The sequence below is a fragment of the Monodelphis domestica genome, chromosome 3, assembly GCF_027887165.1.
Source record: "Monodelphis domestica isolate mMonDom1 chromosome 3, mMonDom1.pri, whole genome shotgun sequence".
Classification (NCBI taxonomy): domain Eukaryota; kingdom Metazoa; phylum Chordata; class Mammalia; order Didelphimorphia; family Didelphidae; genus Monodelphis; species Monodelphis domestica.
The window spans coordinates 336151042-336176994 of record NC_077229.1 but is presented as its reverse complement, the minus strand read 5'-3'; the positions used below and the strand labels follow the sequence as shown (position 1 = coordinate 336176994).

The 25953-nt window shown below is 39.5% G+C and overlaps 1 protein-coding gene across 1 annotated transcript in view; it reads left to right on the top strand.

Annotated features, from left to right (window-relative positions):
• LOC100026804 (myelin P2 protein-like) overlaps nt 1–21812 on the top strand; it is a 30076-nt gene extending 8264 nt beyond the window's left edge. The window contains exons 3-5 of the mRNA XM_007486901.3: nt 18991–19163; nt 20239–20340; nt 21670–21812. Coding sequence (XP_007486963.2) covers nt 18991–19163; nt 20239–20340; nt 21670–21720 — 326 coding nt within the window. The 3' untranslated portion in view covers nt 21721–21812. The remainder of the gene's footprint in view (nt 1–18990; nt 19164–20238; nt 20341–21669) is intronic.
• The last annotated feature ends 4141 nt before the right edge of the window (nt 21813–25953 follow it).

The following is a 25953-nucleotide window of genomic DNA, read 5'->3' as shown; positions in this document are numbered from 1 at the left end:
CTGGGAACAGCCTTCCATCTTGCTGTTCCACCTGTACTACCCTCCTGGCCATTCTCAATATTACTTTCTTTCTAAATTAATAAACTTCTCTTTTTTATTTTTAAGCTAAGTTTCAGAGTCTTGCATTCTTGCAGAAAGGTATCCTTCTTGAACCCAAGGGGTGCACCTCTTCACACCCCCCCCAACAATTCTGAAGTGAATGATGGAATATTTTGGCTATTTACCTGTCATCCCTTGCTCTTTCCATGTGACTGTTTCCCATTATATTTTCCTTAGTATTTTTTGCTTCTGTTCTTCCAAGTTTCTCACTAGTTATACATTGCAACTGGCTTAATCCCTCTAAAAACCACATTTACATTGTTCTCTGTGCTACATTTCTACTTAATTCTTCAGAAACTGTTGCCTCTGCGTCTTGCAGCCACACAGCAATGCCAGTAGAATGTTAACTTTAAAAAGATGGGCTTTGGTTTCCATAGTGAGCTTGGGGTCAATAAAGGACTTTGCAATTTGTGGAAGGCAATAAAGTTTGCTCTCCTACTCCTGTTTAACTTATTGTCTATTAACTATTTGTTCAGGATAGTTAGAGTCATTTGTGGCATTTTGCTGTGTTGAATCACATATTTTTTCATAATCAAGCAGTGAGTATGATGGGATTTTATAATTCCTAAACTTTCAGTCAGCTGGGAAATGGTAAAGATGCGATCCGTTGTTGGGTATTGTTTTTAACGCCTGCTTGTTTCCACAGGCATACTCATTGAAGACACCCACAATTTGTGTATAGATGACTCCCACAAAGAATTTCTATAGTGGGAAGAATAAGCATATAGGTCAGTAGTTTTATCACAAACATATGGATTAAACTCAGTGTTGCTGGATAGGCTATTCTTGGCTATAAGTCTATATCCTTTACTTTTTAGAAGATTATATTTTATGGCAATGATGGACAACCTTTAAGAGGGGAAGTGCCAGACCCCGTGTCCCCCCCCCCCCAAATACCATGCCCACGCCCCCTCAGAGACCACATTCTGTGCCTCCCTCTCTTATCCCCTCCCTTGAGTGCTGGGCTCACACATCTTCCCTCTCTTACTCCACCCAGGGGAGGGAGGAAGCACTCCCATTGGACTGCTTGCAGGGTAGGGGGGTGGGTGATGTCCAGCTTGAGGAGAGGGAGAAGCAAGGGAGGCAAGCATTCTACTCTGCTCCTCTGTAGTTATGTGAGCTATGAACCCCCTCAAACCTAGCTCCTCCCCAAAGTGGAAACTGAGGAGATCTTGACAATTTCAAAGTACATGGTCTTTAGCCACTATTTAAGGAACCAGAAGCCATTTCTAATGCAATGCTTTATTGAGAAAGAAAAAGGTGGCCAGAAAAAAGTAAAAAAACCCCAGCTTACAGGAAACCCCCTTCTTTACAGGAAAATATAACCCTCAGGTCAAATGACATCATTCTGGAACATTCACCCCATCATATTCCAGCCTTCTTGAAGCAGGTATCCTCCAAATTAACCTTTTTAACAAACGATCAAGGGTTAAAATCAGATTTTAATCTGCGTGCAGGACTGATTGGGAGATCACTACCTCTGACAAACCACTGTTGTGCTTTCCCTTAGGCAGGCACTCCTTTGAATACAAATTGAACAGACTAAAGCACCCAAGGTTTACCTTCACATGAAAGAAAGCGAGAAAGGTGTTATAGAACCAGGAAGAAGCTATTAGCTTAGCCTCAAGTTCATAAAACTTATTCCTAAATGACTATACTACAGTTTCGAACATTTTAAAAGTACAAACTCAAAAGACATCCCCAAATCCCAAAAACACTTTGTATAGTAAAGTCACTGGTTGCTTCTGATAGTAAAAATAGAAGTTGTTTTTGTCTCACTCAGGCCAAAGGTAATTAAGAGACCATTGTATTCTGAATGGAGTGGGGCAATCTTGTCCAGCAAGGGATGCTGTCCTGAAGAGAACTGCTTACTCACTCCTGCTGGGGAGAGGGGAATGGCAGCAGGCCAGATGTGCCTCCCTCCAGCTTTCTGGTTAGGAACTCTGGTGAACTCTGGATTGTAGGGTCAGGTGTTCTGGGTTCTTGTGTTATGGAGTTCAGATGTGTACCCCTGGGGTTTGGGAATGATACCTTTTGCAAGAATACAAGACTCCAAAACTTAGCTTAAAAACAAAAAGAGAAATTTATTAATTTAGAAAGTAATATTGAGAATGGCCAGGAGGATAGCAAGGTGGAACAGCAAGATGGGGAGCAGTTCCTGGGAGGACAGCAAGGATGGAAAAGCTGTCCCCCAGACAACATCAGTTCTGGGGATTTTATACTCTTTACAACAGATGCTATGTCATGGTGTGGACGTGACCTAGAATGTTAGTCCCTCAGGCATTTGGTGGGGTGGGGTGGTCATCTGACTTGGGTCTGCCTGGAAGCATAAAGATTCATCTCTTTGTCCATCTTAAATCTAGAGGATGATCAAAGAGGATAAACATCTCAGGACCCTAGTGGGCCATTGGGTGTTTCTAGGTTCAGAGTCATGAGGATGTAAGGGAGCAAGGGCGTTTCCCTGATAATAGTTCTCCTGGGTTTCTGGGGTACAATGCCCATGTCATCTCCCCCGTCTCCTAATATGTAAGGGAAAAGGGGCGATGGTCTCAGTATTCTGTAACTTCTTCAGAGCTGCAAATGGGCATAGTGTTGTCCCTGCCTAACATTAGGAGACAGAGGTATTGACTGTAAGCAATGTCCAGAGCATCAGGCTGGGATAGTTGCTGAGGTTATGGTGGCATCTGGCATCTGGGAGACTCCCATGAGTGCTTTTACCCTAGAAGCAACTAGAGAGCTGAATTAGAGAATTATATGTCCAGCTGTCTGGGTATGCATGATTTAAAAGATAGAAGTCCCAAAATTTAAGGAAAGAAATAGTTATGGTCAGGTAATTAAGAGCTAAAGTAAAAGGGGTTAAGATAACAGAGGAGGAAAGGCTGTGGGCATAGGGTCTTAGGGACTTGTGCTCAGGTCCTAGGTAGCTGGGAATCTGCTTGGAGATGTGAAGGATATGTCCAGCAACTGCTTCCCCTGATTGGCAGACAGGTCACAAGGGGAGATTCAGCCCCTAAGATAGAAGTATAGAAACCAGGACTAGGGCAAACACTAGAACACCAAATAGAAACAGAGAAAATTAGTACACTAGCAATTAATATTACACATTTGCATTTGGGTATCTTAGCCAACAGACTTCTTCAGAAATCATCTTTTGACAGAAATAGATCCTTTAGGAAATCAGATTCCTGAGTTGTTTGCAGAGTTGGTATGTGATGTTTCTGTTAAAGAATATCCTTTTGCAAAGTACACATTAACATAACATCTGTAAACACTTGAGTAACAATATTTTACAGATGAATTTCTTTACCCCAGATTCTGGGGATAATTTAGGAGAGCTTTGAGGTATTCCAAGTTCAAGATCCAAACTTCAAGGCTGCAAATACAAGCCATAAATTAATAAACTTCACCTACTTCTCAATGTATGTTCCATAACAGTTTGAGAATGTTCAATTATTAACCTAATAGATTGTTTGGGGAAATGGAAACTTTAATTTTCCAATTTGTATTATGTGCTGATTATGGGAATTTGTCACGAAGGAAGAAGGCCCAAAAGGAAAAAGATTTCCTCAAGTCACAAAGGACACAGTGAGTGGCTTCATGTACAAATCAAGGCAGTTACTGCCATTATTGTTTCACTCAAGGATTAGCAGCCTAGATGGTCAGAACCATTCCAGGATGTTCTCTCTCCTTTGTGTCCTTTGCCATCATTAGATCCCAGAAGCCTTCTTTTTCTTTAAAGGACAAGTCTCACCCATTACAGCTCAGAGAAATTCTGCTTATCAGCAGTCCAGAAACAAATTCCCACACGCTCAAACAAGCTTTTCTGACCATTTTCCCTCTCTAAGGATTCCTTAAAGCCTATGAGTCTACATTATAGCAATTATTCTTACATATTTTGGCAATAATTAATTTATCACAATTTAGTCATAAAACCTGAACAGGAATGTTGAATTCATTAGCTCTACAGTAAATACAAATCAGGGCTGTATCAAATCCTGACCTTAGGCTATGTGAAGGAACTAAGACAAGGTCAGTCAGGAATTTCTCTAAGGAATTTTCAGAGAAATTCCAGAATTATTTGTGATTTTCCACATAAATCAATTCTAGAAATTATCCCTAAGTTAAAGATCCAACAATTATGAGAACAAAACATCTATCTGTTCTCTTTCATTTTCTCTCTCTCTTTCTCTTTTCCTTCAAAACCCTCTGCTTAAAAAGCAGAACACAACTTCCATTCTCTCTTCACAAACCTGCATACTCAAGCTTTATTGACTTTAAATCAAAGTCCCTCTTTCTTCTGAATTCAAACCCAACATACCTTCTCAACCTTCTCTGACTTGCTTTTACCATCATAAGTCAAACAAACATTCCCTTGGTATCACTTCAATTGCTAATCAATAACCCAAAAGAATTCTGATTTAAAGGATCACATCATTGAACCATCTTTAGCATAGGGCTCATCCATTATAAATTTCAGTTCATAGAACAAATTGGTAAACTGAGGTAACCAATGAGTATTGAACAAAATCTATGGTAGAGTCAGGTTTACAATGAGCTTTTGTTTACGTCCAAATAATACTTAAATACATATTTTAGCAGCAACTCACATAACATTTTTTAAATTTAGAGATTTGAAACCTTTTAAGGACAGTAAACCTTAAAGCAAGCCTTTTGACAAGCAGGCTGATTATCTATTTTCAAGACCAAGAAGATAAATGTAATAATAAAGTTAGTCCAACTTTAATACACTGGGAGGAAAACTGTTGAGATGAAAACCATTTGATAATTTTAAACAAAAACCCATTTTTGGTAAGTTTAAACACTTAAACCCATTTTTTCCCCTTTAAACCTCTTATGGTAGAAAGATAGATGAGGATGGAATGCCCTTTTCTTGAGGCTATACTGCTAAAACCTATTTTACAAAACTGATCTGTGGCTTTTCTATACAAACTGAAATTACACTGTTTGACAAAATTAAAATTAGGATGTTATTTTCTAAACCCACATATATACATGATCATAATTTTGAAATAAAATACCAATAAATACCTCTAATAGAAAGATTTAAGCATTGCTTCCTTCTGCCTAGCAGACAGGGAAAGGAGATTTATCAAGTCTTCTTATATTTATTAATATAAATTAATATAAATATAATATAAATTAATATAAAAATATATTTATTTATCAAGTCTTCTTATCTTTCCCTGTTTACCTCAAAACAGAAGATAATTAATAGGTTGTTCTACAAGTTAAAAAAAAAAACATTAGTTTTAAAAGTGCAAGACATTTAAAAATCCCCCAAATAGGGCTTTCTCACCAGTTGTCTCTCTGTTCAGAATCAACCCTCTTCCTCTCTGTAGAAGAAGAGGAAGGCAGACCTGATCAATGAACTGATAGCTTCCCGGTTTCCTTTTCCCCATCTCCACCTGGATTTCTTGGAGGGCCCTTGCCTTAAAATCCAAGTAAAGAGTAGAGTTTAGAGAACTGGGAGCCTAGACTAGGGGATAAAAGCTAAAAGGTAAGGGGCTTCTGTCCATAAAATATGTCCAATTGCCACCTGGTGTTAGAATTTAGGGTAACAAAAAGTCAATTTCCTCATTTTTTTCCCCTCATGGTGCTTAGCTATTTAACATGAGAGAAAACAAACAAACAAAAATCCAACTGAATTTTCTCTCAGGACTTGATCTCTTCCCAACAGGAGAGGACTGCAAACATGCTTCTCCCTTTGTCTAAAATGGGTTGGCTAATCCCTATCTGGCTTGACCTCAGGCTGAAAAAAAAATATTCAATTGTAAGTAGAGGATGGCCTTATAATTTTAGGGTGCCATGGATAGGCCATGCCTCTTGCTTACCAAGGATGTAACGTGGGCAGTCAACATTACAAAAAGAAAATAGTTGCTTTTTCTTTAAGCTATTTAGTGCCAATTTTTTCCAATTTTAAATTTATACACGCCAAAGGGGAATCTCGGGGTACTCTCTGTCTCTGTCCCATTAAGTTGCGGAATGGCCAATTCCACACCAGAGGGTCAACAACTGTGCGTCCACAGAGGTTGCCCGACCAAGAGCACTAATTTTAACACTGAGGCCAGCACTCAGTTTAACACTGAGGTGAGACTTCCCACACACCAGAATATCTTCCAGTATCAGAAGGGGAAGCTGACAGACAGACCCCAAAATCCAGCGGCCAGACTGATCTGGGGCCGATGGGAGAGAGAACATGAAAAAGGTCCCACAAAGATATCACCCAAAAGATGGGGGTTACAGGAGTCAAAGTAAAGGCTCCTTCCTACCTGAGAAGCTGTGTCCTCGTGGATGATCTGGGGTATAGGAGTAGCTTTCAGGAGAGCCAAAAACTTTGGGAGCCAAAATGTTATGGGGGTTCAGATGTGTACCCCTGGGGTTTGGGAAAAATACCTTTTGCAAGAATGCAAGACTCCAAAACTTAGCTTAAAAACAAAAAGAGAAATTTATTAATTTAGAAAGTAATATTGAGAATGGCCAGGAGGATAGCAAGGTGGAACAGCAAGAAGGGGATCAGTTCCTGGGAGGACAGCATGAATGGAAAGGCTGTTCCCCATGAGGACAGCAAGGATGGAAAAGCTGTCCCCCAGACAACATCAGTTCTGGGGATTTTATACTCTTTACAACAGATGCTATGTTATGGTGTGGACGTGACCTAGAGTGTTAGTCCCTCAGGCATTTGGTGGGGTGGGGTGGTCATCTGACTTGGGTCTGCCTGGAGGCATAAAGATTCATCTCTTTGTCCATCTTAAATCTAGGACGATCAAAGAGGATAAACATCTCAGGACCCTAGTGGGTCATTGGGTGTTTCTAGGTTCAGAGTCACAAGGATGCAAGGGAGCGAGGGAGTTTCCCTGATAATACTTCACCTGGTTTCCTGGAGGTATAATGCCCATGTCACTTGGGGTACTGGGTCCTTGGCATCCATGCCCACAGAGAGGTCTATGTGTATCATTTCCAGCACATGTGCCATAGGTTTGACATCACATTTCTATAGTTTCCATTGGCTGCTAAATTACATATGGTACTGTTTGTGTCTGCTTGGCACTTGCATTTTGCCTTTCAAGTTGCATCCAGTGTGTATTTTACCTGGAAGGTCTAGGTTTGGAGCTCTGATGCTCCTAGGAATTTTTATCTTGATGTTTCTTTTAGGAGGGGATTGATGCATTCTTTCTATTTCCACTTTTCCCTTTGGTTCTAAGAGACTTGGGAACTTTATAGATTTCTTAAAATTGGACATAAAGGCTCTTTTTTTTAGTCATGACTTGATTCTTATTTTTTTTTCTTCCTTGATCTGTTTTCCAGGTAAGTTGTTTTTGCTCTCCTATACCTTGCATTTTATTTCATTTCTTCAATCTTTTGATTTTATTGTAATATTTCTCATTGTTTCATTGAATCACTAGCTTCTATATGGCTCATCATTTTTAGGGAGTTTGTTACCTGGGCAAAGTTTTGTATCTCTTATGCTAAGCTAATAATTTCCTTTCTAATTCTTTCCCCCTTAATTTTAATTTCTTTTCCATTTTTTTCTTCAAGAGTTCTCATTATATTTGTAAAAACATTTCAAACTTATTTTAAAATCCCTTCTTCATCTCCTCAGTGAATTCTGTTTGAATTTGTTCCCAGGCTTGTTTTTCTCTGAGACTTTACTTTGTACGATGTTTTGGAATTATTGTCTTCTTTCAATTTGTATCTTGAGTTTTCTTGCCATCATGGTAGTTTTTTATATTGTTTTTTTTTTTTAATTTTATGATTCTCCCATCTTACTCCTGACATCAGAATTGACATTATTAGGCTCTGGCTCACTTTTGGAGAGAAGGTCTGGGTTAGTCCTATTGCTGCTTTTTTGAATATGATGTTATTCCATGATCTCAAAAACAGGCTGGGGACCTGCAATCTTTTAGTAGTTCCAAAGTGAGGTATTATAGGTGTTGACTGGGAAAAAGCACAGAACTATTAAATAGTCTTTTAGTGAGGCACAAACGGGGTTCACTATTAGTAGGCTTCAACTACAGAGCTGCTTGCCACACGCGATTGCACAGAGTCTGAGGATTGAACTCTGACCGCTCTGGTCACTGACCCTTGGGAGTGCCACCTCAATAGATGAACTCCAGGGAATAAAAGAATTTGGGGAACCTCTATACCATTTGGGGAATCCAGGAGCAGGGAAAGATGACTGACATCACAAAGAAAATGGGAGAGTTCAAACTACAATGACAGGATATAATCAAGCTTGGGAAAGGAATCATAGGTAGAGGCTAGGGTGTAAGAGAAGGGGCTGCTTACAATAGATAGTAAAGGATGGTTACTGCCCAGGTGTGAATCTTCCTTGGAAAGGGTCTGATACAATAGGGGGGACTACCTAAAACAAAGAGGGTCCTTAGCATATTGAGTTGAGTCCCACTCAACTGGGATTGTCATTCCCCTGAGGGTCCCCCACTCAGTCTGAAACTGCTAGCCTAGGATTCCCTTCAGGGTAGATTCCCATGGGAACAGGGAACAAGGACAAGCTTTGGGGTCTCCAACCTATAAGCTAGTCTTGAAACTTGGGGTTCATCAGATCCCACTAGGCCACAAGTTTGGGATTCCTAAATTCCATGTTGACAAAGGGCAAAGTCTGATTGCTACTCTCCCTGGTCAGAACTTAATAAGTTCCTGAAATGAATCTGGGTTTGACCAACTGCTAAGTGCTGCTGGATTCAACTCCTATTAATTAGTCAGAGTGAAAGAAATTTAATTGTGGGATTTCTTCCCTGATTATTACTCTATAGGCTGTGCTACATGCTGGAATTAAGACCCTGGTATTTATGCCACAAGCTACTACTTTTGAACTTCCTCCTTTTTTGGTCCACTTGTACAGGGCCTCTCTATCTAGCAACAGCCATACTTGGGAACAGATGGGGTGAAGGCACAAGCTTCTTTATCAATCAGTTCTGGACCTTTAATATAGAACTGCTGGGTAGTAGGACAAAGCTGTCATTTGGCTCTTGTCCCTCCACTTGGTGCCCTAGTATGGGTTTGGGATCTCCTCTTCCTTTGATTCATAGTTTTCCCCTGGGCCCTTGAAGGAGCCCCAAGCAGGGAGCTGCTTGGTCAGTATAGCACATATCACTATAGAACATCTGACCAACAGACGCCTGTCAGGGAACCTAAATGTGCCGACACCCAAAACGTAGAGTCCAGGAGGAACTTGTACCGACGCCCAAAACGTAGATTCCAGGAGAAACTTGTACCGACGCCCAAAACGTAGAGTCCAGGAGGAACTTGTACTGACGCCCAAAACGTAGAGTCCAGGAGGAACTTGTGGGCCATGTATGGTGGCTAAATGATATGCTGACAGGCATTGGGTATAAAAGACTCTGCACTCACAACTGCAGGTGGAACTCTTATGCTGAGCTTCCCCTGGTACGTACCAGATCAATAAAGGACCCTTCTGCTTGATTGCATTGTCTGTGGGGTTTTCCTTGGTGGTGGGTAACGAACTGGACCTTAACATTTGGGGGCTTATCTGCCTCGTCCCCACCTCGGAACCCCTAGACAAAAGGGCAAAAGGCATTGCCTTGGACCAGACCTTCAGGTGAGCTGAGTGTTGTGTGTCTGTGGGTGCGAATGGTGACCGAATGTGTATGGGGGAGACGAGGACCCCTGATGGGCATAAGGCTTAGTGGGGCATTCGTTCTTGCGGTTTAAACAAGAGCACCTATGCCAAGCCCCAGGGCCCGCCTTTTTCTAAGGCGTGAGGCTAAGCATTGGTGCGATCCTCCCACCTGTTTCTGAGTGTGGACTCTGACATGGCTGCAGTTATGTGTCCCTCAGGAGAGGGCCAGTCAGCTCCCCAGAGGAAGCATTTGTGGTCAGGGGTGGGGAAGGAATATGGTCCAGGACACATCCCGCACTTGGAACTTTCAGGGTATTTGAGGCCCCTGAGCACGGTAGTTCAAGTCTCTATCTAGTTGTCAGGCCCTGAGCAAGGGATTTCCCGTCCCTGTCAGGTACCCTGGCACTTTTGGGAATTCCAGTTCCCCAGGCACAGGGTTCGAGTCCCTGTCTAGTTTGGGAAAGGGGTTTTTCAGTCCCCTTTTTGGGAAGATATCGCACCCCTAGGAGAGACTGGGGGACTACCCACGATCTCTAGGTGATTTTTAGACACCCTGAGGTTTTTTTGCCACACGGAGGGATCGGCCAGCCATTGGCTGCTTGCCCCTGACAGATAGCCGGAGGCAGCCGAAGGATTCTGGAGGCCCCCCGAAGGGATCTGGCCACTGATGAGTAATTGCGGGTATCAGATTTCTTTCTTTATTGTGGCTGGCCTGACAGGAAGGTGAAAAAAAAAAGCTGAAAAAAGCCAAAGGTCAGGTTTCTTTCCTGATAAAAACCTAGCTGCTTTTGGGCAGTTGTTAACCCTTTCCTTGCAACTTCTTGGTCTCAATAATAGAAAATCAGCCTGTTTGTCAAACAGCTTGCTTAAGGTTTTATGGTCCTTACAAGTACATGCCAAGAAATGAGATCTTAAGATAAGCTCCTAGGATCGGGGAGTTTACATGTCCATGTCTCTGTTATTTGTCTTCTGGCTTTTGCTGTTTGTCTTGTGTGTCTTTCTGTATTTGGATGCAGATATGTAGATGTGTGGGAGAGGGTGTCCTATAGGGTTCTTTGAGTCTTTGTTGTGGCTGGATTAATGGGAAAGAAAAAAAAAGGGGAGGGGGGGAAGTTTGGGACACAGGGTTACAAAGGAGAATAGATTTTGCACCCCTGCTCCCTCTGCCTGCGTTCCAACCAGGCAGGCTATGATGAAGTAACACTGTGACAGGCTTCAGGGCGGGAGAGAGTTCAATTACCTGTTCAATGATTTTTCCCTCCTTCTCCCTTTGGACGGGCCCCCAAAGGAGTGGAAGAGAGAAAATTCTGAGCAGAAAAGGGAGATTCTTACTCCACAGTTAGAAACATTCTCTTAAAATTAATTCTCAAACTGGGTGGATTGCTAATGATTTTGATATGGTACAAATGTATTGTAGTTATTGTTTGTCACATGTGAAATGTTGCCAGATTTTTATTGAACAACAAAACTCCTGATTAGAAGTTTGCTTTGTTAAACCTTGCAATGCATAATGATTTCAGTGAATTTGAGAATTGTGTAAATGTGATTGATAGCAAGTCTGATGCGGAGAGGAAAGTTTATTCTGTATAGACAGAAATTGTACTGACTACTGTAACAAGGGAATCACTTTAAAAGACTGATATATATTAATTTAAGGTCGCCAAGGAATCAGCTATGTAATTCCTAAATGAAAAACTCAAGTCAGCCGTCAGCCTTTTTTGGAGTTTAATTACAATAGGAGTAAGAAAGGAATTAGAGATAGAGAGAGAGAAAAAGGGAGAAAAAGGAATAGGGCTTAAATACCCCTTCTGTTTAGGCTGGGCCAAAAGGCCCAAGCCCTTAGATAGCTGGGGCAAAGAAAAGAGATCAGTCCCTATTACTCACGTGTCCAAAATGGAGAAACAGTCTCAGAGGCCCCCACCTTCAGCTTCCTTCAGAGCAAGCCTTCTCAGAGTCCACCGCAATCACCCCGACCAAAACTCCTCTCTCCCCTCCAGCTTCAGACCCTCCTATCTTTAAGGAAACCATCCAAGTTCCTCCTCCCAGTTCTCCCCTCTACCAATCACTCTTCATCAATTTCCCTATGCCAATGGAGGCTCTAGCTTAACCCAGGACCACCCAGAGGTTTCTGGCTTTTGCACATGTCTGTTGAAGGTTATATTTTCAAATGATTAAATCTTTACTCCTTTGCTACAGCCCTTTCTAAATCCTGTTAACTTGAGTATGGTAGAGATTGGAATAATTAAATTTTGATCTAGGCTGCAGCCCTTACTCAATCCTATTAGGACTGAATAGGGTGGAGATTTATTCCAAGTATCTCCATTGTATCAATTCTAAAATCAATCAAGACTCAAAGAAATTCCTGTTCTATGCTTAAGCATAGGTCAAAGTCCTTTCCATTGTTCAGCAAAGGGTTTCTGTCCTAAAGTAATCTTAAGAAGGGAAGAGAAAGAACCTCCCATGCCAATGGGGTTCCCATTCCAATAGACTATCAGTAAGAAATTTTCCAAGTATGAAATATCCCAATGGTGAAATTTCCAACATTTATAAGTCTAAGGAATTTTGAGGTTTACACTACTTTATAGATGTAAAAGTTATTCAGAAAAACTTGTGTTGTTGAAAAGAACTTTTTCTAGAATTTGAATTTGGGAATCCTTCAAATCACATTTATTTTAATATATGTGCTATCAGAAATAGAAGCAAGAAATTATATTACACACACAAGAAGTTTTTTCTTTTTTAAAGTGGTTAATCTGTGCATGGGATTAATGAGATAAATGCTAAGAATTGATGTTTTACAAAAGAGGAAATTTTTAAATAATGTTGTTTTTAATCAAGGTTATATGAATTGTTTTTAAATGTGCAAAATGCATAGGAAGGAATTTGTAATCTAGAAATGAACATATATGTATTCAGATGCCAAATGCTGGAAATGAGTAATGCTGAGTGAATGCTAAATATGTATGCATTATATTATGACGAGGATTAAGTTTTCCACCTAAATAGGTTAAGGGTATATGACATACAACCTGTGTGCCCTTAACAAGATAAATTCAACCAGCCCTGTAATCGAGAGGGCTTTTCATGAGGATTAAATACAGTCTAGCTTCAGATATATCAGAGAGGTTAGGCTGGAATGCCAGGTAACATGTAGCTAACTAGGGAAAGGTTATTAAGTACATGTGAAAGGAAATAACTTCATATCTTATAACCTAGCTAGATAAGTTAATAATTGGATTTTGGGGTATCTGGATTCATTTTATGAAGTGCTCCATTTCAATGAGAGTAATGAATAGAGATACTAGTTGATATTATGATACAACAAATTATAAATTGGGATTTAATCAAGTATGTAGCAATATTTTGAGCTAAAAAAACTAAAAAGGAGGATTTAAATGCTTCGTACTTCAGTTTGGTTACACACTGAAAGATTGCTAAAGAACTTAATCAAAGTTATTTGGAAGTTGTGAAGTTCAAACTAAAAATTCACTGAAAGTTATTATGAAAGAGAAATTTTAAATTGCAGTAATTTACTCACTGGTTGAAGATGAATGGGCCAAGGTTGCTAAGTAATAAAATCTAAGTCAAGGCCAGCAGCCTTGGGATAAAATTGCTCAGAAGCTATTAACCCCTTCCTTGCACCCAGGAAGGAGAAAGAAGTGCTTATAACATTATGAACTGACATGGGGGCTTCAAAGAGTTAACAACCGCTGTGTGATAGAACTTAAAGATGAGTATATCTTAACTGTAGAAATGGAGGTTTCAAGGTGCTCAAGCAAGCAAATATTGCCAGCCCTGGCTGACCAAAAAGGCTTGTTTGCAGCTGTGGAATCTTACTACAAACATTCCAGGTCCAGAATGATAAAATGAGTTGAGTGATATGTAATTGATAAAATTACCTCATACGAGTTCTGGGGATTGTTGGTTGATATTTTGATTACATTTTGATCTAGTATAAGGATATATGTGGCAAACAATAGCCAAAGAATAGGTAGGGTGTTAAAAATGGCATATATGTGAAAATGCTTGCTCAGAAATTTATGATTGTTATGTGAGTGGCTGCTAAAATGTGTTTAAGTATCGTTTGGATATAAACAAAACCTCACTGTAAATCTGACTCCACCATATAGTTTGTTACCTCAGTCTACCAATTTGTACTATGAACTGAAATTTATAATGGTTGAGCTCTATGCTAAAGACTGTTCAATGATATAATCTTTTTAAATCAGAATTCTTTTGGGTTACCGAATTGCAATTGAAGTGATACCAGGGGGCTGGTTGTTTGACTTATGATAGTAAAAGCATGTTAGAGAAAGTGGGGAGGTATGTTGGGTTTGAATTTGGAAGAAAGGGACTTTGATTTAAAGTCCATAAAGCTTTAGTGTGTGGGTTTGTAAAGGAGGAATGGACGGTGTGTTCTGCTTTTAAGCAGAAGGTTTTGAAGAAACAGAAAGGGAGAGAGAAGATGAAAGGGAACAGATGAACGTTCTGCTCTCATAATTGGCTCTTTAACTTAGGGATAATATATAGAGTAATGTATGTGGGAAAATCACACATGATTCTTTAATTTGTCTGGACAGTTACCCTGAAGTGATTCCTGCATGACCTTGTCTTAGTCTTTCAGATGGCCTAGGTCCAGGAGAGGATACAGCCCTGATTTATAGGGAACTACTTAATTCAGCACTCATGTGACTACACCTGATGTGTAAATACATGAAAATAATTGCGTGATCAGCCTTGTAGGGATATTAAAGGCTTGTTTGGGGGTGTGGAGATTTGTTTCTGGATTGCTGATAAGCAAATTTCTCTCAGCTGAAATGGGGGAAAACTTGTCTTTTAAGGTAAAAGAAGGCTTCTGGGACCCAGTGGCAAGGGCTCTAAGGAGAGAAAAAGTCCTAGGATGGTTATAGAGAAGGCAGCCCAAGGCTCACTTTGGACTGAATTTTCCTGACCATCCTCGGATGGAACAACAATGGCAAGTGACAGCCTTGCTTGGTGTGTCTTTTGTGACTTGGAGATATTTCCTTTTCAGGGCCTTCTTCCTTCGTGACAATTCTCATGATCAGCACATAATGCAAATTGTGATATTAAAGTTTCCATTTCCTCAAACAACCCTAATAATTGGGAATTCCCAAATTGTTAGGAACATGCTTTGAGAAATAGATGGAGTTTATTCCTAGATGGCATGTATTTGTAGCCTTAATTTACCACAGTTGAGGTTTGGTTCTTGAGCTTGGAAATATAGCTCACAGCTTTCTTGGTTTCCCCAGCCTCTGGGTAAGGAAATACATCTGTAAGATATTGTTACTCCAGTGTTTTTAGATGTTATAGTCAATGTGTACTTTGCAAAGGGATATTCTTTAACAGAAATGTCACATACCAACTCTGCAAACAACTCAGGAAGGGGTCTGTGGCTGTCAGAAGATGATTTCTGAGGATGAAGTCTGTTGTTTAAGATACCCAAATGCAAATATGTGATGTTCATTGCTATTGTATTAATGTCCTGTTCCTATCTGCTATTTGCCCCAGTACCCTTCTCTCTTAGGGGCTGACTTCCCCTTGTGACCGGTCTGCCAATAGAGAGAAGGAATGACAGGACACTCTTCAGATCTCCAGGCAGTTCTCCACTGACCTGGGACCCTGGAATCCACTGAGGACGCGCCCCTAAAGACACTGTCTGCAGCCTTCCCTCCCGCTCTTATTCCCCTCCCTCTCTCCTACACATAGGCAGGGACAGCTCTACTCCCATGCTCAGCATTGAAGCAACTACAGAAAATCTGGACCTCCGCCCTTTTTCCCTTAGACATTTGGAGAGGGTAGGGGATGGGATGGCAGGGGGCACTGAACCAGGTGGGGCCTGAGACTCTGGCCCTCTGGGAGGCTGTGTGGTTCCCCTATGGATGGCTGGGCTGGCCAGATGGCACGACTCACTAGAAGCAGTGGGGAGACAGCTAGCAAAAGGAATACATGACCCACTCGCTTCCATTACTTCACTTTCTCCCCCGCCTCTTGGTTTCCCCCCTCCCTTGTCACAGAGTCTCCCTCAATAGAGAGATACCTTATCCCACCCGCAGGAGCGCACTGGCTGTGCCCCCGTTCTGGCCTACAGCCCTGGGCCTCCCCTAGCTCCCTCACTGCCCGCTGCACCCCCTCACAATAGTACCCCGAGTGACCTACTATGCCAAGCAGGACCCCCTATTCCTTAAGGAGGGGGCCTCTGTGCAGCCTTGGGTGAGGAGTGCTGCTTCTATGTTAACCACTCAGGGATTATTAGGGACTCCCTGAGCAAGCTACGAGAAGGTCTAGAAGCCCTGATGGAAGGAGCGGGAAACTGCCGGCCCCTGATACGCGACCTTTTCTCCCTAGTCATGTCCCTCATAGGACCCCTCATAAGCTTAACCCTGCTCTTGACATTTGGCCCCTGGGTTTTTACCTGCCTTGTTCGGTTCATGAAAGGCCGGCTGGGTGCCACCCAGGTGTTGGCCCTCCGACAACAGTACCGACCCCTAGCCACAACCGAACCCCAAGCTGAGGGCTGCGAGATGCCCCCACAGACAGGCTTTCCCTCTGCCCCCTGAGAGAAAAAGGAGTAGGGAATGAAGCAGCCCCAAGCAGGAGCTGCTTGGTCAGTACAGCACATATCACTATAGAACATCTGACCAACAGACCCCTGTCAGGGCATCTAAATGTGCCGACGCCCAAAACGTAGATTCCAGGAGAAACTTGTGGGCCACGTATGGTGGCTAGTGATATGCTGTCAGGCATTGGGTATAAAAGACTCTGCACTCACAACTGCAGGCAGAACTCTTGTGCTGAGCTTCCCCTGGTACATGCCAGATCAATAAAGGACCCTTCTGCTTGATTGCATTGTCTGTGGGGTTTAGACAAACTGGACCTTAACACCCTCAAGGACTATCCACACTACATATTCTGTACCATCCCTATTCCTGGTATATGAAGACCTCTGTCTATGCTAATCTGGGCTAGAAAAAGGCTTAATTGTAAACTTTTATTTTTATGGTTTTCCCCCTCAAGATTACATTTGGTACATTTTGCAAATCTATTTGGAGGAGTTTTTTGCAAGGAGTATTTTACATTGCTTCCTGTTACTCTAGCATTTTGACTCTCCTCCTAGCCTTCCTCCATATTTTTAAGGATGAAATTATCATTGCAGAAAGTCAATAAGTTATTAGTTGCTCTGTTTTTGACAGAGAGGTCTAGTAGATGCTCTGTTATGTCATGACTCTGTGCCATGCTTGTGATCTGTTTTCTGAATTCTCTGTGCTGTTTTCTCTTAAAGTCTTCTCCCCTTTAAGATCTTGAAAATTGACCCCTGAATGTTTTTAACATGGTGTTGTTTTCAGCATGAATTTCCACTTAGATATTTGTTTAAGTTTAACACTCATCTTGAATTCCAATCCTATTTCCTCTAGGCCATTAAATACAGAGCTGTTATTGTCAAATGTATAACCATAGTTACTGATAAGAATCAGTTACTATAAAAATTCTTAAAAATCTGTTCTTTTTCATATCTGTTTTCTTCCTTCTAGTTTTACTTTAAGATGCTTTGGTTTAATTGGGTCTCATGCCAACCATTGTAGAGACTTATTTTCTCTTCCATTTCTTTTTATCACTCAATCTTCTATCATATTTTCCAAGAATGTCTTATAAATGAATTTGAATTGTAAACCAAGGTTTTCCTTAGCCTGTTTCTTTCCACTTGTAAAGGAGAAAATGTCTTTTCTAGCTTTTAAAAGTTTTGGGACTCGTTTGGCTTATACACTATGGCAATAATTTATATTGGTTAACTGTCAATAATAAAATGTCAATAATTTGAGTCAATGTATTTTTATTCATCTTCCATTTTCCAGAGCTTATTAATATGTCACATTAGAGGTATTTTAGATGAAAAGAGTATTTTTCTCATTTATTTTTCTAATTTGGTATTAATGTTGAACCTTTCTTCTAACCACTGATGATAAAGCTGACTAGAGACAATTAATTCTGAAATGTCTTCTACCTCAGTATCCAGTTGGTCCCTTTCTGTTAAAATAGTCAATTTCATTTGAGAGATTTTTTGTTTTTCTAATAGAAATTCCTAATATCTTTTGAGTTTTCTTGAAGAAAGTATTCATGATGTCCAGGTATAAGCCTTCTGAGTAATCCACAAGACTTTGGTCTCTTTCATTACCTTATTCCAAACATAATTTTTGTCATTATCCCCCAAACATACCTTCACAATGAAGTATTATCATAGTATATTTTGACATAGTTTTAGGAATTTTCTCAAGTTCTTTGGAGAGTTCCTCAATTTTCTTATCCTCATCACATGATTACTCTGACAAGCTCATTTACTTGCTTTTTTTGAGGAGAACCTGAGAGCCATGTCTCCATTTACCTTCAATTTCTTTATATCTTCTTATTTTGTTTGTAGTGAGAATATCATTATGAATATGATTTATCTCCTCCAGTAGTATATCAATTTATTTGTAATTGAATAAAAACTCCCATTTTAAAGAATTAATAGTAAGATTAGTAATTAAAGATCATTTAAAAAGTATGGGATTCTTGATAGCTTCTGATCATTTGGGGGCATTTTTGCGCTCCACCACAATCACTGAAGTAAAATCACAGAACAGAGGGCCCCTTTGGATTTTTGCTTATTTAATGGATCAATTATGATCAAAGAACTAGTGGGCAAGCAGATGGCAGGGAACCTCTCCAAATTTAGCTGGATATGTTCAGCACACATACCTTGCGGCTAAGATGATATTCTAAACCTTTCTTCCTTGATATGACCCACCTAGGCTCATGCTTTATTGGTACATATCCTCTGAGATAAGATACATCCTTTGAGACCAAAAGGCTACTTATGAGACACAATGAAGCATTGGATGAGGGCCTTTATGGGAGATAATACACTTACTTTCTGAATGTAAACCATTTAAGTTCAAAGTGGTGGAGATGTAGCTGGCTTATAAATAACCTTAGTGTTGTAAGGACATTCATGAATGTTTTAGGGGTTTGGGAACCAACTGATAGAATTTTCTCAGGTCACTTGGGAAAGACTCAGACATTATTTCTTTTTCTGAAGTTGTGGAACCACATTTTGATATATGACTTCATGAAAGAAATCTCTTTAGTTATTTGCCAATGAAATTCAGCCATTTAAAGTATAATGCTCTCTGATAGTAAGTTCTTGGGCAGCTCAAAGGGAATCCTTACTAATAAACAGCAATACTGCACATTGGCTCCTTTTGTCTGGTTTTTAGGAGTGGGATTAGCTACCAGGAAGCTGAGCAGTTTGGCCAAACCTGTTATGATCATCAGTGCTGAAGGGGATTTGATTACCATCAAAACCAAAAGCATCTTTAAAAACAATGAAATCTCTTTTAAGCTGGGAGAAGAATTTGAAGAAACCACACTAGATGACCGAAAAACCAAGGTGAAGCCAAAAATTTTCTTCTTGAAGAATCTTGGACAAATATAGCAAAAATATACAGTAGCCTATCAAGTGGACAATTAAATAGTCAATTAAGAAGACCATAAATTAAGAAGATTATGAATACTTTTATTTATAAATTTACTTAATTTATAAATCATAAATACTCTTTTACTATTAACTATTTTCCTGAAAATTGGCCTAGTCTATAAATCTCAGATAATTATATTCATGTTATTTTATCTGCTATTTTGCAGCAGTTGTCTGTTCCCAGAATTATATTGAATAAAATGAATTGATGAATAACCTTGGTTGAAAGCAAAAGACTGTGGAACAATATGCATTGAGATATACGTACATCCCATAACATGCCACAATAGTATTATTTAATATGTAATTTTAATATCTGAATAAAAATAGGATTTAAATATCAGAGAACTCAAAGCTGATGTAATGGCATAATTTGTAGAGAAAAGAATGCTTAAAAGTTTAACCTCAATTATTTTGTGACAGGGGAAAGTGCAACATGTGACTATACAAGGCAGAATGATGTAATGGAAATTACATTGGCTTTGGAGTCAAAGGAACTGGGTTAAAATCTAGCCTCTGTCACTTACTGTCTATATAAGACTGAGCAATTTGCTAGATTTCTCTTGACCCACAGTTTCTTTATCTGTAAAATGATGGAGTTGCATTAGGTTGCTTCTGATATCAATTTCTGTGATCTATGATCTTATTTTCTCCCCATTATGTTTGTTCTGAAGATGGGAGTTAAAAATTTAAAATTACTTTTATCTTAAAATATTTAATTATACATATGGACATTTATAGATAATATGACAAGGCAATATTTTTGTTATCAAATATTACTCTGCCCTAATTCACCTGGATAATGTTCCCAGTGGAGTATGAAAGAATTCTGAGGATGTTCTTTTTTTAATTCAAAATAATTTGTTAATAAGACTATTTCTTGATTGTAGCCTGTGTAAAACCTCAGAGAATTTATAGCAGATGGCTAGAAGGTGAGGTATGTAGAACACTCTGGACCAAGTGACTGGTATATCTTTGTCTTCTTCAGAATGTTGTAACCTTGGACAGTGGCTCTTTGAATCAAGTACAGAATTGGGATGGCAAAGAGACTACCATAAAAAGAAAGCTGGTGGATGGGAAAATGGTGGTGGTAAGTTTTTTTCTCTTCCAAATATGGCCAAAATATGCATCAAGTCCCTGTGGAACATGTCCTTCTAAAATGACAAGAGAAAATGCTTTCCTTTGCTGAAATTTCATGTTGAACAATAGACTTTTGAGGGTTGAGAGAAAAGAACTTTGACAGTTAAGTAAACAAATGAGACCTATAAATGTTTCAGAATATTGATGAACTGCAAACATTATGAAGTGTCTATAACTTGATTTTCAGTTATACATATAGAGAAGAAAGCCCTTTATAGTTGGTGTGTGTGTGTGTGTGTGTGTGTGTGTGTGTGTGTGTGTGTATGTGTGACAATTTCCTGCATTCTTCCTAGGAAATGTAATGGACAAATAGTTTTGGATTGTGTGTTTTTTTTTTGGAAATTGTTTTTGTTTCTTATGGATCCACACTGGGAAAATTAGCTGGCCTGAATTTTTTTCTCTCATAAAATTAGTCAATAAACGGAATAGTTTTGTCTTTTATTGAGAAATGAAATGTGTGTATGGCTGAGGTTGTCTGGATAAAATAGTAAAAAGGATTATGCACTTTACTATGAAGGACTTATAAAAGTGAAAATATAGAGTTTGGTCATCAGATAGGTACATACTCTAAAAAATAAAGCAATAACAAAGAAGAACCACAAGGCAAAGCAATCAACAAATGAATGTTATAGTTTTCTTTTTCTCTTTCTCTCTGGGTGTATATGTATAGATATGCATATGGAAAAATATGTTTGCATATATACATGCATGTGTAAACAAATACAAATAATAACATGTAGTACTTTAAGGTTTGTAAAGCACTTTACATATATTTTCTAATTTTATCATCACAACAAACTTGCAAAGTATGCCCTATTATTATCTCCATTTTACAGATGAAGGGACTGACGCAAACAAGAGATTAGGTGATTTGCTCAGGGTCACACAAACTCAGGTTTTCCTGACCCCAGATCCAGCATTCTATCCACTGTGCCACTAACCCTCCTATGTATGTCTACATATGCCAATAAAGTATATTTAGAGGTATAAAAGATGCATATGAATGTATATATGGGTCCGTTATACAGAGCAATGTGGCCTGTGTATATGTTTGTGTTTGTGGTAATGTGACATAAATATGGTATACCACAATGGGTTCAAGTCCTGCCTCTGCCTTGGTGTCTGTGTGACCTTGAGCAAATTACTTGCTTCAGTGACCCCAGGCAAAGACTATAAATTACAGAGGAGTCTCCTTATGAAACTATAGTTCTGTTTTTGAGAGTATGACAATGTAAGTATGTATAGGTATTTTAAAAAGTATATTTCTTTTGATTTTTAGGAAAGTGCCATAAATGACACAATCTGCACTCGCATATACGAGAAAGTCTGAAGAAAAATATCTTCAAACTGCATACAAACAAGAAACAACAGGGCATCTGCACTTCTGGGGGCATTTAAATAAAACTTCAAAGCAAAAAACTATGACAATGTCCCTTTAACTCTAAACAAAAGTTAACTTTGCTTATACGATAGATAATTAAGTATTTTGAATGGTTACAAATAAAGCAGAAACCAGGCTGCTATAAACTCTTTCAACACAGGATGGAGGGAAAAAAATGCTATCCTGGAGTAATTTAATTTTGATTAGTCTAATGCCTTGAGGGAGGCATCAGAATTTTTTCTAAGGGGTCCTTTGGTCAGCCAAGAAAATTCAACATAATTTGTACTGGAATGGAAAAGTAATCTCTTCCTTCCTTCCTTCCTTCCTTCCTTCCTTCCTTCCTTCCTTCCTTCCTTCCTTCCTTCCTTCCTTCCTTCCTTCCTTCCTTCCTTCCTTCCTTCCTTCCTTCCTTCCTTCCTTCCTTCCTTCCTTTCTTCCTTCCTCCCCCCCCCCTTTTAAAAAAATTCTTACCTTTTGTCTTAGAATCAATACTGTGAAATGATTCCAAGGCAGAAGAGTGACAAGGGCTAGGCAATGGGGGTTCAGTGATTTTCTCAGGGTCTCACAGCTAGGACATGCCTGAGGTCCAATTTGAACCCCAAACCAGGTTCTTTCTCTAGGTCTGATTCTCAATCCAATGTGCCACCTAGCTGCTCCCTCACTCCCCCTACTTCCTTTTAAACAATTGGAGACATAGTATTCAAAGAGAAAATGCTAAAAACATTTCAGGGAAAGCAAGGAAGATTTTCATAATTATAGCCACAAACTAACAGTTGGACAGAATCCAAGAAAGTTTTTAGGAAAAAAAAAAACCCGTAATCTTCAATAAAGGCTAATGAAGGACAATAGAACCTTTTTTCTATTATTAGTTTAAAAATGGAATTTTAGGGGGAAGTTGGGTGGCTCAGTGGATTGAAAGAAGGTAAGGATTTAAAAATAGAATTTTATATGTAGAAACAATTTTCAAGGTCAACTAGGTCAAACCCTTCATTTTACAATTGAGTAGCATTTGTCAGATGATATAATCTAGTAGTAGTAGTAGTAGGAAAAAATTTGTAGTACTTTTGGTTGCTTATGTATGTAACATCTACTTCTGATTATAGGATAGATTTATGAAATAGGATCTGCATTAGTAATTCTGTTCTTAGTAGGGTAGTTATAAAATGGTTTGTGTTTATGCCCCCAGTTATAAAGCATGAATTTCTAACAATGAAAGGACTAGAGATTAGCTTTCAGAGAGGAGCCCTCTACTATGCAGCTGCTATTGACACCTCATGCCACAAACAGGTGATAGTGGGCTACACAGCAGCTCAGGGTTTATGAGAAATGTTAAACCCAGCAGATGTATTCTTTAATAGAATAAAAATGTTGTAAATATATACCATTAAAAGACATCATAATTTCAGAGTTAGCTATGTTAGTTAATCACATAATCAGAAATAAGAACAGAGGTGTCTGAGAGGGGGAAGAGTCAAGATGGCGACTTAGAAGCAGCAGAAGTTCAGACCTCTGAAAACTCTTCCTTACCAATCACAAACTGACTGCTCCTAGGAGGCTGAAAATCAAACCTAACAACAGACAGAGCCAAGGAACCCTATTGCTGGACTCAATTCAAAAGGTATGCCCCCAAAAGCTGGAATCTGAGAACATTCGGGTTTAAGGGGAAGGCAGAAGGAAGGTCCCAGGACCCCTTCCCCCCACCTAGAGTGCTAAGCCTCCAGCGGCAGCAGGAACCTCTGGACGGGCAAAGGCACTGGTCTGGGGGGTGTACTTTGTGGGCAGGGCTGTGCCAGGCTAAGAGCATCAAACACAGGTGGTGGGGAAGGAGCTGGAGAGGGAGCACAGAGCTGGCAGCCGGGACAGAGCTACGAAGACCCTCCATATTGCTCTAGCCTTCCAGGAGGTTTTGGCCTCAGGGCACATCCAGCCCAACCCAGCTGAACTTAATCAAATCAAAAGTCTTCAGAGGTCAGGGAAACCCACACTCCAACAACCCTCCCTCACAGATTTCTGGACTTTAATTTAATCCAATCAAAAGCCTCTACAGATTTCTGGACTTTAACTTAATCCAATCAAAAGCCTCCAGAGGACAGGGAAGCTCAAACTATAACACCCCGTCCCCACAGACTGCAGGGAGAGACCTTTTGTCAAAGTTCCAAGAGGGGAGACTGTCAGAAACCCCCAAAACCAAAAAAATGAGAGGAGCAAGAGCACAGACAAATGCAGGGGGCAAAAAAGGGGGTGGTAAATATAAGCTAAAAACAGAAAAAGAAGAAAGAAATTACAATAGACAGCTTCTGTACAGGTAACAAGCAAAGAGTGAACGAAACAGAGAGGGAGGGATCAGCAAAGGAGAAATCGGAAATCCCAGCGAATTGGATACAGGCTTTGGAAGAACTCAAAACACAATTAAGAGAGGCTGAATACAATTGGGAAAAAAAAAAACCTTAAAAACTAAGATAAGTCATTTGGAAACAGAAAATAGTGTCTTGAAAACCAAAATCAACCAGCTTGAAAATGAGGCAAAGAGGATGAAAGACGACCTCCAAAGGAAATCAGACCAGAAGGAGAAGGATGAACAAAAAGCCAGGGATGAAATCCAGTCTTTAAGAACCATAATGCAACAACGAGAATTAAGTGACCTCACAATGCAGCAGGACACTAAAAAACAAAACCAAAAGAATGAAAAAATTGAGGAAAATATGAAACATCTCATTCACAAGACAGAAGATTTAGAAAATCGTTCAAGGAGAGAAAATTTAAGAATCATTGGTCTACCAGAAGATCATGACTAAAGAAAAAGCCTGCACATAATACTACAAGAAAGTATTCAAGAAAACTGCCCCGATATCCTAGAACAAGAGGGAAAAGTGGAGATCAAAAGAATCCACAGATCACCTCCTGTACTTAATCCTCAACTGACAACACCCAGGAATGTTATAGCCAAATTCAAGAACTATCAAACAAAAGAAAAATATTACAAGCTGCCAAGAAAAAGTCATTCAGTTACCACGGAACCACAGTGAGGATGACATAGGATCTGACTGCATCCACACTGAAGGACCAAAAGGCATTGAATATGATATTCTGGAAAGCAAGGGAACTATGTCTACAACCAAGAATCAACTACCCAGCAAAACTGACTATATTCTTACTGGGGAAAGTATGATCATTCAACAAAATAGAAGAATTCCAAGAATTTTTAAAGAAAAGACCAGACCTGAACAGAAAATTTGATATCCAAGCACAGAACCCAAGAGAACCATCAAAAGATAATGTTGGTGATGGAATACTATTGTGCTCAAAGGAATAATAAAGTGGAGGAATTCCATGGGAACTGGAACAACCTCCAGGAATTGATGCAGAGTGAGAGGAGCAGAATCAGGAGAACATTGTACACAGAGACTGATACACTATGGTACAATCAAATGTAATGGACTTCTCCATTAGTGGCAATGCTGTGATCCTGAACAACTTGGAGGAATCTATGAGAAAAACCACTATCCACATTCAGAGGAAACACTGTGGGAGTAAAAACACTGAAGAAAAACAACTGATTGAATACATGGGTTGAAGGGATATGGTTGGGGATGTAGACTCTAAATAAACATCCTAGTGCAAAGAACATGGAAAATAGGTCCTGATCAAGGACATGAGTAATACCCAATGAAATTGTGAATCTGCTGTGGGAATGGTGGGTGGAGGGGAGGGAGGGAAATAAAGTGAGTATTATAACCAAAAAAAAAAATAAAAAAAGAAATAAGGAAAGGATGGAGTAAACTGAGTATTAGGAACTCCTGCTTTTCCTTTTATGTTATGTTACCCAATCTGGAGAGTATGAGTATGAGAGATTCTCAGAGTTGTTTTAATTTGTATTTCTTTAATCAGTAGAGATTTAGAGAATTTTAAAAGATGTGACTCTTGATAGCTTTGATGATTTCTTCTGAAATCTTCCAATTCATACCCTTTGACCATTGATCAATTGGGGGATGGCTCTTCTTTGTATACATTTGGTTCAGTCCCCTATTTATTTGAGGAGGCCTTTATTAGAGAAATTTACTATGAATTCCCTCCCTCCATTTTCCTTCTAATGTTGACTGCAGTAATTTTGTTTGTGAAAAATCTTTTTAATTTCAGGTAATCAAAAATCTCATTTTACTTCCTGTGATCTTCTCTATGTCT